Source organism: Pseudophryne corroboree, chromosome 7 (assembly GCF_028390025.1).
Source record: "Pseudophryne corroboree isolate aPseCor3 chromosome 7, aPseCor3.hap2, whole genome shotgun sequence".
Classification (NCBI taxonomy): Eukaryota; Metazoa; Chordata; class Amphibia; order Anura; family Myobatrachidae; genus Pseudophryne; species Pseudophryne corroboree.
In genome coordinates, this window is record NC_086450.1 from 80,828,107 (window position 1) to 80,841,299 (window position 13,193).

At 43.9% G+C, this 13,193-nt stretch overlaps 1 protein-coding gene across 3 annotated transcripts in view; it reads left to right on the forward strand.

Annotated features, from left to right (window-relative positions):
• Positions 1-13,193, forward strand: part of SESTD1 (SEC14 and spectrin domain containing 1) — a 402,961-nt gene that overhangs the window by 363,901 nt on the left and 25,867 nt on the right. For all 3 annotated transcript variants that reach the window (XM_063933342.1, XM_063933343.1, XM_063933344.1), the window contains exons 13-15: positions 3,668-3,827; positions 7,125-7,206; positions 9,112-9,234. In XM_063933342.1, the coding sequence (XP_063789412.1) occupies positions 3,668-3,827; positions 7,125-7,206; positions 9,112-9,234 (365 nt within the window). The remainder of the gene's footprint in view (positions 1-3,667; positions 3,828-7,124; positions 7,207-9,111; positions 9,235-13,193) is intronic.

A 13,193-nucleotide genomic window follows, 5' to 3' on the forward strand; every position in this document is an offset into this window, starting at 1 on the left:
TTCGACTTTTCAGCCACATCTGGGTTCAATCACAGGTGGATCCCTGGGCAATGGAAATTGTTTCCCAGGGATACAGGCTGGAATTCGAAGAGGTGCCTCCTCGCCGGTTTTTCAAATCGGCGCTACCAACTTCTCCCCTGGAAAGGGAGATAGTGTTACAGGCGATTCAAAAATTGTGTCTTCAACAAGTGGTGACCGAGGTTCCCCTGCTTCAGAGAGGGAAGGGGTACTACTCAACCCTGTTTGTGGTCCCGAAACCGGACGGTTCGGTCAGACCCATTTTGAATTTAAAATCCCTGAACCTTTACTTAAAACGGTTCAAGTTCAAGATGGAATCGCTCAGAGCGGTCATCGCCAGCCTGGAAGGGGGGGATTTTATGGTATCGCTGGTCATAAAGGATGCATACCTGCATGTTCCCATATATCCTCCTCATCAGGCGTACCTGAGATTTGCAATACAGGATTGTCATTACCAATTTCAGACGTTGCCATTTGGGCTTTCCACGGCCCTGAGAATTTTCACCAAGGTAATGCGGTAATGATGGTGCTCCTGCGAAAGCAGGGTGTCACAATTATCCCGTACTTGGACGATCTCCTCATAAAAGCGAGATCACGGGAGAAGTTGCAGAACAGCGTATCCCTTTCACTGAAGGTGTTACAGAGACACGGCTGGATTCTCAATATTCCAAAGTCGCAGCTGGATCCTACGACTCGCTTGTCCTTCTTGGGCATGATTCTGGACACAGACCAGAAAAGGGTTTTTCTTCCGGAAGAAAATGCGCAGGAACTCATGACTCTAGTCAAGAACCTGTTGAAGCCGAAACAAGTGTCAGTGCATCATTGCACTCAAGTCCTGGGAAAAATGGTGGCGACATACGAAGCCATTCCCTTCTGCAGGTTCCATGCAAGGACTTTCCAGTGGGACCTATTGGACAAATGGTCCGGGTCACATCTGCACATGCATCAGCGGATCACCCTGTCCCCCAGGTCCAGGGTTTCTCTCCTGTGGTGGCTGCAGAGTGCTCACCTTCTAGAGGGCCGCAGGTTCGGCATTCAGGATTGGATCCTGGTGACCACGGACGCGAGCCTCCGCGGTTGGGGAGCAGTCACACAGGGAAGAAATTTCCAAGGCCTTTGGTCAAGTGAAGAGACTTGTCTTCACATCAACATCCTGGAACTGAGGGCCATATTCAACGCCCTACGTCAAGCGGAGACCTTACTTCACGACCGACCGGTGCTGATTCAGTCGGACAACGTCACCGCAGTAGCTCATGTAAACCGCCAAGGCGGCACAAGAAGCAGAGTGGCGATGGCGGAAGCCACCAGAATTCTTCGCTGGGCGGAGAATCATGTAAGTGCACTGCCAGCAGTGTTCATTCCGGGAGTGGACAACTGGGAAGCAGACTTCCTCAGCCGACACGGCCTGCATCCAGGAGAGTGGGGACTTCATCAGGAAGTCTTCGCACAGATTGCAAGTCGGTGGAGATTGCCCCAAATAGACATGATGGCGTCCCGTCTCAACAAAAAGCTACAAAGGTATTGCGCCAGGTCAAGAGATCCTCCGGCGGTAGCTGTGGACGCCCTAGTGACACCGTGGGTGTTCCAGTCGGTCTATGTATTTCCTCCTCTTCCTCTCATACCCAAGGTGTTGAGATTAATAAGAAAAAGAGGAGTGAGAACAATACTCATTGTTCCGGATTGGCCACGAAGGACCTGGTATCCGGATCTGCAGGAAATGCTCACAGAAGATCCGTGGCCTCTTCCTCTAAGACAGGACCTGTTGCAACAGGGTCCCTGTCTGTTCCAAGACTTACCACGGCTGCGTTTGACGGCATGGCGGTTGAACGCCGGATCCTAGCGGAAAAAGGTATTCCGGATGAGGTCATTCCTACGCTAATACAGGCTAGGAAGGGCGTGACATCTAAACATTATCACCGGATATGGCGAAAATATGTTTCTTGGTGCGAGGCCAGGAATGCTCCTACGGAAGAATTCCATCTAGGCCGTTTTCTTCACTTCCTACAGACTGGAGTGAATTTGGGCCTTAAGTTAGGCTCCATTAAAGTTCAGATTTCGGCCTTATCCATTTTCTTTCAAAAAGAATTGGCCTCTCTGCCTGAAGTACAGAATTTTGTGAAGGGAGTACTGCATATTCAGCCTCCTTTTGTGCCTCCGGTGGCGCCTTGGGACCTTAACGTGGTGTTAAGTTTTCTTAAGTCACATTGGTTTGAACCACTTCAAACAGTGGAATTGAAATATCTCACTTGGAAGGTGGTCATGTTGTTAGCCTTGGCTTCGGCTAGGCGAGTTTCGGAATTGGCGGCTTTATTACATAAAAGCCCCTATCTGGTTTTCCATATGGATAGAGCGGAATTGCGGACCCGTCCTCAATTCCTACCTAAGGTGGTCTCATCCTTTCATATGAACCAGCCTATTGTAGTGCCTGTGGCTACACGGGACTTGGAGGATTCCGAGTCCCTTGATGTGGTCAGGGCTGTGAAGATTTACGTGGCCAGAACGGCTAGGATCAGAAAAACAGAAGCACTGTTTGTCCTATATGCAGCCAACAAGGTTGGCGGCCCTGCTTCAAAGCAGACTATTGCTCGCTGGATCTGTAACACGATTCAGCAGGCGCATTCTACGGCAGGATTGCCGTTACCAAAATCGGTTAAGGCCCATTCCACTAGGAAGGTGGGCTCGTCTTGGGCGGCTGCCCGAGGGGTCTCGGCACTACAGCTGTGCCGAGCTGCTACTTGGTCGGGGTCAAACACCTTTGCAAGGTTCTATAAGTTTGATACCCTGGCTGAGGAGGACCTCCTGTTTGCTCAATCGGTGCTGCAGAGTCATCCGCACTCTCCCGCCTGTTTGGGAGCTTTGGTATAATCCCCATGGTCCTTACGGAGTCCCCAGCATCCTCTAGGACGTAAGAGAAAATAAGATTTTAAACCTACCGGTAAATCTTTTTCTCGTAGTCCGTAGAGGATGCTGGGCGCCTGTCCCAAGTGCGGACTACTTCTGCAAGAATTGTATATAGTTATTGCTTACATAAGGGTTATGTTATAGTTTCATCGGTTTTGGACCGATGCTATGTTGTTTTTTCATACTGTTAACTAGATAGTATATCACAAGTTATACGGTGTGATTGGTGTGGCTGGTATGAATCTTACCCTTGGATTAACTAAAATCCTTTCCTCGTACTGTCCGTCTCCTCTGGGCACAGTTTCTCTAACTTAGGTCTGGAGGAGGGGCATAGAGGGAGGAGCCAGTGCACACCCAGATCCAAAGTCTTTCTTAAAGTGCCCTCTGTCTCCTGCGGAGCCCGTCTATCCCCATGGTCCTTACGGAGTCCCAGCATCCTACACGGACTACGAGAAAAAGATTTACCGGTAGGTTTAAAATCTTATTTTTACAAAGCCAGATAACAGTTTTGTGCCTCCCTCTGTCATTTCTTTTCTTGTTATTTAACACTTCAGTGATACCACATAAAACTTCACACAGTCAGCGACTTATACCACAGACGGAATGTCAGAGCCTAAAGTTGGGCGCAGATAGCATTGATCTAACTGTTTGGAGTGTCTGTATCTTTCCTAAGTTTAGTTGTGTTTTGTTTTTGCTTTTCTAATGTTTTTGTTAAATACCAATACTATTGAGATGTCTTTGCTTGTAGACACCGGTCTCCAAGGCTTACGGGAGAAAGGTCAGAATCTTCTGGATCAAATTACAAGCCAGGCATCTTGGGCTTACGGAAAAGATGTTTCTAATGAAAACAAGGATAATGTAGATCATATCCAAGGCGTAATGGACGACATGCAGCTACGGAAGCAGAGGTAAATTCGCAGAGCACGGGGGATCCATAGCATGTCAACGAAGAGATAAAGGTGCTTGATTCAGTGAAACCTTACAGTATATAAAGTGATGCATACCAGATAACCTAAAAAAGCACAGTAATATGTATAAAAATACTCCCTTATGTAAAACTGTAAAAAAGAGAAAAAAGAGGTGCCAGTATTGTAGCAGGAATATAATGCTCGCCAGATTGTGTTAATAGGTGGCTGCATAATAAATATAAATGAGACATGGCCTCACCCAGAATGATCTGTATGGATATCAGAGTTCTTCCATTGCAAATGTCAGGGCTTCTACCAGGTTCTGGTACTTGGAGTCCAAGAGAACATGGACTGAGAACAAGTAAATATACTGTAGCTTAGTGACTTTCTATAAACACTTTCAAGAAGCAAAGAAGAAAACAACGTACATCATTAAAATCTATAAAACAGCTTCAGTAATATCAGTAGTAGAATCCATGGGGCTGTTTTGGGCATGCGTAAGTTCGAACTGAGACTGTCAAAAATGTGACAGTGGCCATGTCGACATTCATTATGTCTACACAGAGGACATGTTGACATGCTAGAATGTCGACCTAAAGTCGCTGGTTGCCCAGAGGTCACTTACCTGCACCTGAGGGTTTAGCCTGACTTCTGGGTCCCAGCAGTCAGGTTACCGTCACTTCCAGCATTTCAGCAAGCATCGTTCCTTTGAACCATAACCTCCCCCGTACTGCAGCCTAACCCTAACTTGTCCCCACAACCCCCACGGTGACCCCTAACTCGCGTCTTTCTGAGAATGGTGACATTTCACATGGAGACAATACAGATTTTGACATTGTGAACATGTTGGCATTCTGAGGATGTGGAAATGGGGTCTACCGGCATGTTGAACCATGTCAGAAGTCTAGTGTCGGCATTAAAAATGTCAACATGGTAACTTTCGACCATATGACTGGATACCGGCTGTTTTAGTTTATATTAATTCTCACAAATTTTAAATAAAGTTTTGTATGTTAAATAAATTATGGATTTGTTTTATTCAACATGCAGAGATCAATAAAACAAAAAGTTCCATCTATTTCCCTTAACATTTTCATTGCTTTATTGCTTTCACCTCAGTAATCTTCAAACGCTTAATATTTTATCTTCTGCCACCTTTTTATCACAAGTATCAATTCAGTTCAATGTAAAATTCTGAGACTTATATTTTTTTTTTTATCTAGAGCAGACTTCTCATCCCATCAAGGGAGTAAAAGAACACTAACGTTTGATTGACACTTTAAAATAAAAAATAAAAAGATGAGAATCAGAAAAAAATATCACAAAAATTTCCCGAGCTTGGAGGTGAAGGTCTAGATAGATTAATCTGTTCCCATCACTGTCGTCATACTGTGCAGAATCCTTTTGTGGTTTGATCAAGAGCAGTTCAGCCTCCAGCACATTTATTAAGATGAAATCAGCTGATTCTCATGCCAGCCTTCAGCTCTGCCAGGATCACGGCGAGTTCTAAGTAGGGCTGAGAGTGATCTCTATCGTTCCTGTGTTTCCAGGCAGGGTGCGTGTGGATGTGAGGTTATCATTATGTTACTCTGCACTATACATAGAATGTTACAGTCACAGTGGAGCTTGCACTCATTCTTCTCATTGGGAGATGAGGGGGAAAGATAACTTTTCCAAGTCACAGGGGACTCGCGGGAAAAGTTAGTCTTTCAGTTGACATTCATGATTGAGCTAAAAATTGGAATGGTGCTTATCAGACATATAATAAACATCTGCTTCAGGAATGTCGTATACATCAGTTTGGTAAATTGAGAGTCGTTATTACATTTTGATGCATTTGCTTTGGTTTAAACTTTGCTTCAGTTTGTGGACGTCCCTTAAAAAGTGATATGCAACCTGATACTCAGGCCCTCTAAACTACGAAGGATAGCTGTGCATTGTCCTGTATTCTCAGCAATAAATGAAAACAATCCATTTAATTAAAAAAAAAAGAGATGCCTATCTGTTATAACATATCGGCAAGCATTCTAATGGAAGATAATCAGGTGCTACAAGTTATAAAAAACTCATCTGACAGTAAAGCGGGAAAGAGGTGGCGTGGGGGCCACAGGAGGCCCCCAACCATGCGGTATGAAGTGTGTACACATATCTTTATATATGAATTGTTTACGCATAGCTTTAATTTTTTATATATGAATTGTGTACGCATATCTATATGGCTCCAGCGGGGGAGGGCACCTGCCATTATTTTGTTACTTTATGTTTTGAGCAGTGCTTCCTGCATTAGTGGGGATATATATATATATATATATATATATATATATACACAGTATCTGAATCATCCGGCACTCCTGATAATGTCCAACCGCCTGTGTGCCTTTGTCCAAACATAAATACTTGGTGGAGTCAGAACAATTGAATGTTCAAGACGGACACGGCACTCCAGGACTCAGTGTAAATAAATGTTAATGTTCCAGCTTAGTCAACAACCTGCAACACTCTCGGTCTGGGGTGTAAATATCCACAAGTACCAGTGGGGCAGTATGCAAGACATAACTTCAATGCACAAGCATGTTACATACAAAATGTATGTAACATGCTTGTGCATTGAAGTTATGTCTTGCATACTGCACCACTGGTACTTGTGGATATTTACACCCCAGACCGAGAGTGTTGCAGGTTGTTGACTAAGCTGGAACATTAACATTTATTTGCACTGAGTCCTGGAGTGCCGTGTCCGTCTTGAATATTCAATTGTTCTGACTCCAAGTATATATATATATATATATACATATATATACATATATATTTAGATGTGTCCATTGGCAGCTATCAAGTGATGTGTGCGCATACCACGGTAAGATATCCGCGGCAAGAGTGTCTGGTCTGTGGGCCATTAGTTTTGAGTGGCTGAGTCGTGGATGCGGCTACGTGCAGAGAAGCACAGCTAAAAATGTGAGGTTTTCTACATTGCTGCCTATTATGGTAGGAAAATCTCACATTTCTTGTTTGCATCTCTGGGGCTAAAAAAGGTTTATGTACAGTATGTCACATGGTTCAGTGTGTTGTAGTTTGGACACTCACCAGCTCAGTCACACCTGGACACACAAATAAACGCATCGTATTCCACTTCCTGGGGAATGAACTCTATAATGACAGCTTCCTAAACCAAGAGGTCTATAAGTGTGTACCGACAGATTTCTTTCAATAAATATGTCATATATACATCGCATCATGGTTTATTATCATGTGTTGTGAAAGGGAAGATAACATATAAAATGTTCGTTCTCCTCCCAGGTGTGAAGACATGGTCGATGTCCGGAGGTTAAAAATGTTGCAGATGGTTCAGCTATTTAAGTGTGAAGAAGACGCAGCTCAAGTAAGCAGTAATACAACTATAGCTTTAGTGATGTTCTAATTTAAAACCTTGAGAAGACCTTTGGATCTCCTTATCTGTTCATTTTTGCTAAACAACTTCTGTAATGCTCCACTACCATATACTGATCCCTGGCCTGGTGTAATGGGTAGATACACTTGTAGACTGTGTATGTGTATGTGTATATTTATCTGGCATTTTTTAAATTAGAATCTTTTTTGTCTTTTTTTTTTGTCTTTTCTTTTTCTGTCTGTTTTCCTCCCGAGAGAATGTTGGATATCTAAGATGAAACTCTAAATTACCCTGTGTAGCTATTGGCCTAAGCAGTTGCCGGTATGACCGAACCCTGTTCCGGGCCACGTTACATCACTGCTCAGCCTTGTGCCACCCGGTTGCTGGCTCTAGCGCCTACCTTCCTACTGCAGACAGACCATCTGTTCCTGTCCTAGTCTAAGGCCCTTCAAACAGCCCAGTCGCCTTGTTCTGTCTGCCAGACAGAGCGGTGTGTATTCTATTCAGATTCATTTTATGCAATCAAATTAAGTACACATTAGCAGTAAAATAAATATGAAAGGAAGGAAAGAAAAGAAAAAAGTCATTTGATACATAATGAAGCAGATGTTGCTAAAAATGTGGACAGTAAGTGTTGATTGTTATAAATCTTTTTCCATTTTCGAAAGCGCTGTACTTTTCCAGCTGAAGATAAAATAAGCTGTTTGTATGGTTAGTAGGGAGACAGGTTAGATTGCAAACTTTTAAAATAAGTTGTCTCCTTACAGAAGATAAAATATTATAATGGTCATGTGCCAACATGTCAGTGCCCCATATGGTACGTTTCTGTATCCGCACATCAGCTATCTGCCTGCCTTGCACGCGTGCGTACGTACGTACGTACGTACGTACGTACGTACGTACGTACGTACGTACGTAGGTATACACCCTCATACCAATCTGTAGAATTGCACCAGTCATTTCAGACCACACACTCTTGTTAGATGACTTAAAAGTTCCACCTACTATCACTTTAGAACAACTGCTTCTGCCTGGTTTGTTCTCCTGAAATACTTCTGTTTCAGCCTTGTTTATTTCTCCAGAGAGACAGAGACAGCATACTGGAACATAGGGATGAGCATTGATCTCCATTGTTTCTAACCCATGGATATTTCCAAACTATTTGATGTGATGCACCTTCCGCTATGCACTGAGTGATTATATCAGTTGGATAGACTCTAGATTTGTCAGAGATCTTTAAACTGCTTTGTCCTACCATCCTCAGCCTCAGGGCTAGTGGATATGGCTAATCCGCATGCACAACACAATATATCATGATTTAATTTGACATACAGTATCTTCTTTCCCAAATCACACAAGCCGATTCCATACCAATTTGGAATAGTGATATCGAAACGGCAATTGGACATCTCTGCTGTAACAGCCTTTTATACTTGTCACTATTGTGCATTTTAAATGTTTCTATTACATAGCCACCTATATACTTATAAATGTGCTTACACATTTTGTCTGGCAAAGTTACATCCTTAGACCTTTTCCATAATTCCCAAAGAGAACTGGTGAACGATTTAGTGGGAATGATGGGCAGCTTTGAGGGTAGACAGGTCATTTGCATATGTAAATGATGGTGGGAGATAGCACCATTCACAGAAAATTCTAAATGCCAGACATTCCGGATTACAGCTCACATACCTCTACTCAGGTTTGGACTTTCCACTGACTGTGAGGTGCAGGCGGACAGAATGGATGCATATCCTATGTGGTGCATTGATCCTTGCTGTGTTCCAGCTCAGAATGAATGTGGCACCTTGAAGATTTGGCAAGGGATGAATTTATTTTGTGTTGCTTAGTCTGACTATTGAACCATTATCTATTTGTGCACGTATTATCTTCCAGGCGGTAGAATGGTTAAATGAATTGCTGGATGCTTTGTTAAAGACGCACACTAGACTGGGGGACGACAGTCAAGAAACCAAAATTTTGATAGAAAAGCATAGGAAATTTGTGGATGTCGCTCAGGTAAATAGGTTATACCCGAATATTGTGTGTAATTGTTTCCTATATACAGTATATTATGTATGTAATTGGGTCTCCAAAGTTCTCTCTAATGGTCTTCCACATTATGTTGATAGATTTGCTCAGATGTTCCTAAAGTCCAAAAGTGATTCCTCATATGTGTTAGCCAAAATGAATCTGTAACATATTCTATAAAATCAGCCAGTAGTACTAAAAATAAATGCTTAATAGTCAAAACGTAGATGGACGTAGCAGGTATAAAATTTCTGCGTGCACAATCCCCCTACTTTAACAATCGCAACCAAGATAAGAAAAAATGAATGCAGTTGATTAAAGTTCATTAATATGATTTGGAGTTTACAGTGACTGAAAAGTGTGTGTTGTGATCGGTATCCGGTTAATAAACTGCCTGTCGGGCTCCCTACGTTCAGGATCCCGACGCCGGAAACCCGACAGGCGGCTAAATGCCAATGGTCGAAACCCCGTATTCCCACTCGGGTGGTGGGTCCACGCCACCACCCGAGCAGGAATATAACCTGTGGCCAGCAGGCCAAATACGTGGTGAGCTGACTCGCTGCCGGGATGCCACTGTCGGGATACTGACAGTCGTTATATCGTAAGTATTCCTTGTGATCATATGAAGTTAATCTGCAGGGTGTGTACTGTATACATAGATTAGAAGTGAACAGAATGATGTAAGCACACACATATAAAGTCACTTAATAGGGGGTTCAGCCGCGGCATGGTGCCAGTATAGCCTGTTTGCACCTTGGCATGGCGATTACTGGTATACAGAAATGGGTAGGAGGGATGTAGCACCACTTTTCCAGACAAGTCACTAAACTGACTGGTTAATTGGTGTGGGAAAGCTGTCTCAGGTATCATTCCTGTATATCCCATAAATGGGATGCTTATCATGCTTAACAAACAAGTAAGGGAGCAAACATACTATGGGGGTCATTCCGAGTTGTTCGCTCGTTATTTTTTTCTCGCAACGGAGCGATTAGTCGCTAATGCGCATGCGCAATGTCCGCAGTGCGACTGCGCCAAGTAAATTTGCTATGCAGTTAGGAATTTCTTTTTCATCCACTAGGGGTCACTGGAGTACTCTTGGGATATGGGCGGCTTAGCAGAAACAAAGGCACTGAATATTTAAATTTAGAACTCTCCACCCCTCCATATCCCAGAGTACCTCAGTGTACGACCTCAGTGTTTTTTCCGTGCTCACAGCACTAACATCGGCTTGTGGGAGTTCCCACACTTTGTGGAAGATTTTATTAATTTTTCATTTTTACTTTTTCATTTTTACACTTAGCACATCCCTTCCCAGTTTCTGGAAAAACATGGGTCCGGGATGGTGCCGCTGCAAGGCAGCGCATGGCGTGTCGGTCCTCACAAAGAGCACCCTCACAGCCACAGGCAGCCCACTGTCTCCTGCAACAGCTGGACGGAGCTTACACATAGAAGCCCCGTCGCAGCCATGACCTGAGGAGCTGGACGGAGCTTACAGACAGAAGCCCCGTCGCAGCCATGACCGGAAAGCGTCGCAGACCTTCCTACAAAAGGTATGCTGGGGAAACGGGGCGGTCGCTCCGTCAGCGGTGCTCTCAGAGACAGACCCGCGCAGCTTGCCTAGCGACGCCGCGCTCCGGCCAGCCGATCTCTGCTGCTCTGGACTATGGTCCCTCGCCTCCCTGCAATGAGCTTCCCGGCTCCCCGCTGAGAGACAGCGCTACAGGGAGTACAGGGAAGGGGGGGGGAATGGGGGACCTGGCTGATTACTGCGTGGCTGCAGCTGCCAGATGCTGCAAGGGGAAAATCACAGAATAGGCTGTTGAGCCTATATATATATATATATTAACAGGCTGCCATATCTATAGAAGTTATTAATATTAACAGGCTGCCATATCTATAGAAGATATTAATACATAATTAACTGCAGGCAGAGCTTATATTAAAGGTTACCTGCCTGTGATTGTATTGTAATCTGCATGAAGTGTATACTAGACTGTGATTATCAGTGTATACTAGACTGTGATTATCAGTGGCAGCAGGTATTGTGACTTCTCCTGTGAGTTTCAGTGTAAGCATGGCATGGGGGCCATTTTAATCATGTTTCCTGTTTCTTCCAGTGGTAATTCCAGAACATTCCTGCCCTACATCTCTACGCCACCGGAGGCGCAGGGGTGTTAGTGGGAATTTTGGTTCAGGTTTCACATAGGCCCATGTAAACTGTATTTAGCCATAAAAAAAAAAATATATATATATATATATATATATTACGCACCTTAAGTACACATTTTACTGAGTCGTGCAAGTGTCTGTCCTTTGGCTATTGTGGTGTCTGTCTGTATAAGGGGTAAGCCTCCAACACAGACTAAATATAAGGTTTACTACAATGTCTGTACATAAATCTACCACAGATTCAGTTGGTTTGTAGGTTTCCACTCCGGAAGCCGGGTCAGTCCCAGATCCTAGGTTAAGCATAACTCCGCTCGACAGGAGCGGTAACATCGGAGTCTCGGAAGTTACTCCGCCAGCTCTAACAAAGGAGTCTCAGTCTTTCCAAAGGTCCAATTTCCCTTTGGGGACCAGGGTGTTAATTTAACTGGTCTTATAACTTAATGCAGTCTGACAATTAAATGTCAAACCTCACAGCGATACCTACGAGTGAGAAGGGAACATTAGACCAGCAGTCAGATAGTGCGGGGTTTTGACAACCATACATTGCTAATAACCAGTGAGTCAGTGTCTCAATTTTTACAGAGACTAAGTAGACTCTAACATCTAATCCGTCGAATGTAATAAATCTTCAATGAGTTATTATTTAGAATATCTGACTAACATTTAACTCTATTTACCCGTTTCCACATCTAAATGGGACAATCCGCCATTGGTGAATTCGTCTGTGACAAACATTATAAAGACCCAAGATACATTTGGGTCACTAGGCGCTCTATGTATGGAAACAATGACGATCACGTTAGACTTATCGTTAATGAGAATCTGCAGAGTATCTCTGTAAAGCTTCTGCTGACGCCTGTTACCTCGATTCTCGCTTTTCATCGTCGCTAGTTTCAGCACAACAAGGCCAGAAGTTGTTTGGTCCTAAATTTGATATTCAGGCCATTGCCGCCTCCGGTATCAAAACGGAAATACTTTGGCCCGACGTTTAATCCCTTTAGACTTCAGTCTTTTCAAGGCTGTGGTACAAAAACAGTCACGACTTGTAACGCCAGGGTGCTAAAGTCAACAAGCCAGTGGCTTGACGGCCTCTTAGGCCATTTCGATTTTCCAATTGTGGAAGCGCGCCTTTACATCCAGACTTCCACTCATGGATGTATCCGCTATTTACAGTTTAAAAGACAAGACTGCCTATGTCGGACGAAATTAGGCATTTTGGCAGGTTGCCATTCAGTCTCTGCTGGTTTCAGCTGTTTTTTATTTCCAGGCCTGGTACACCAACAGAGTCAGGGTTACTTATTCCCCTCTGTTTGGGGTAACGAAGCCGGAGGGCTCCGTCGCAGTCTCAATCAGCAAGTCACTTACTACAGTTTGAAAATGGATTTACTGCGGTTAGTACTTGCATATTTGGAGCCACAAGATTGCATGATTGCGCTTGATCTTCACAATGCGTATTTACCCATTCCGGGTTGGTCATCGCATCACAGGTTCTTGCGTTTTGCAATACGCCACAACCATTAACCATTTCAGGTTCTACCGTTTGGCCTCTTGTCAACGCCTCGGGTATTCACCAAAGTGATGTTGGTGATGATAGCTCATCTCAGAGCCCTGGCGGTGACAATCGTTCCATACTTAGACGATCTGCTCATAAGAACTCTGTCTCAACAGAGGTTCCTCTTAATGGCGCTACTAACGTACACCACGGTGGCAGGTCAAGTTCAAAATATAATTCCGTCTGAACGACTTTAATTCCTAGGTATGATTATAAATACGGTAAA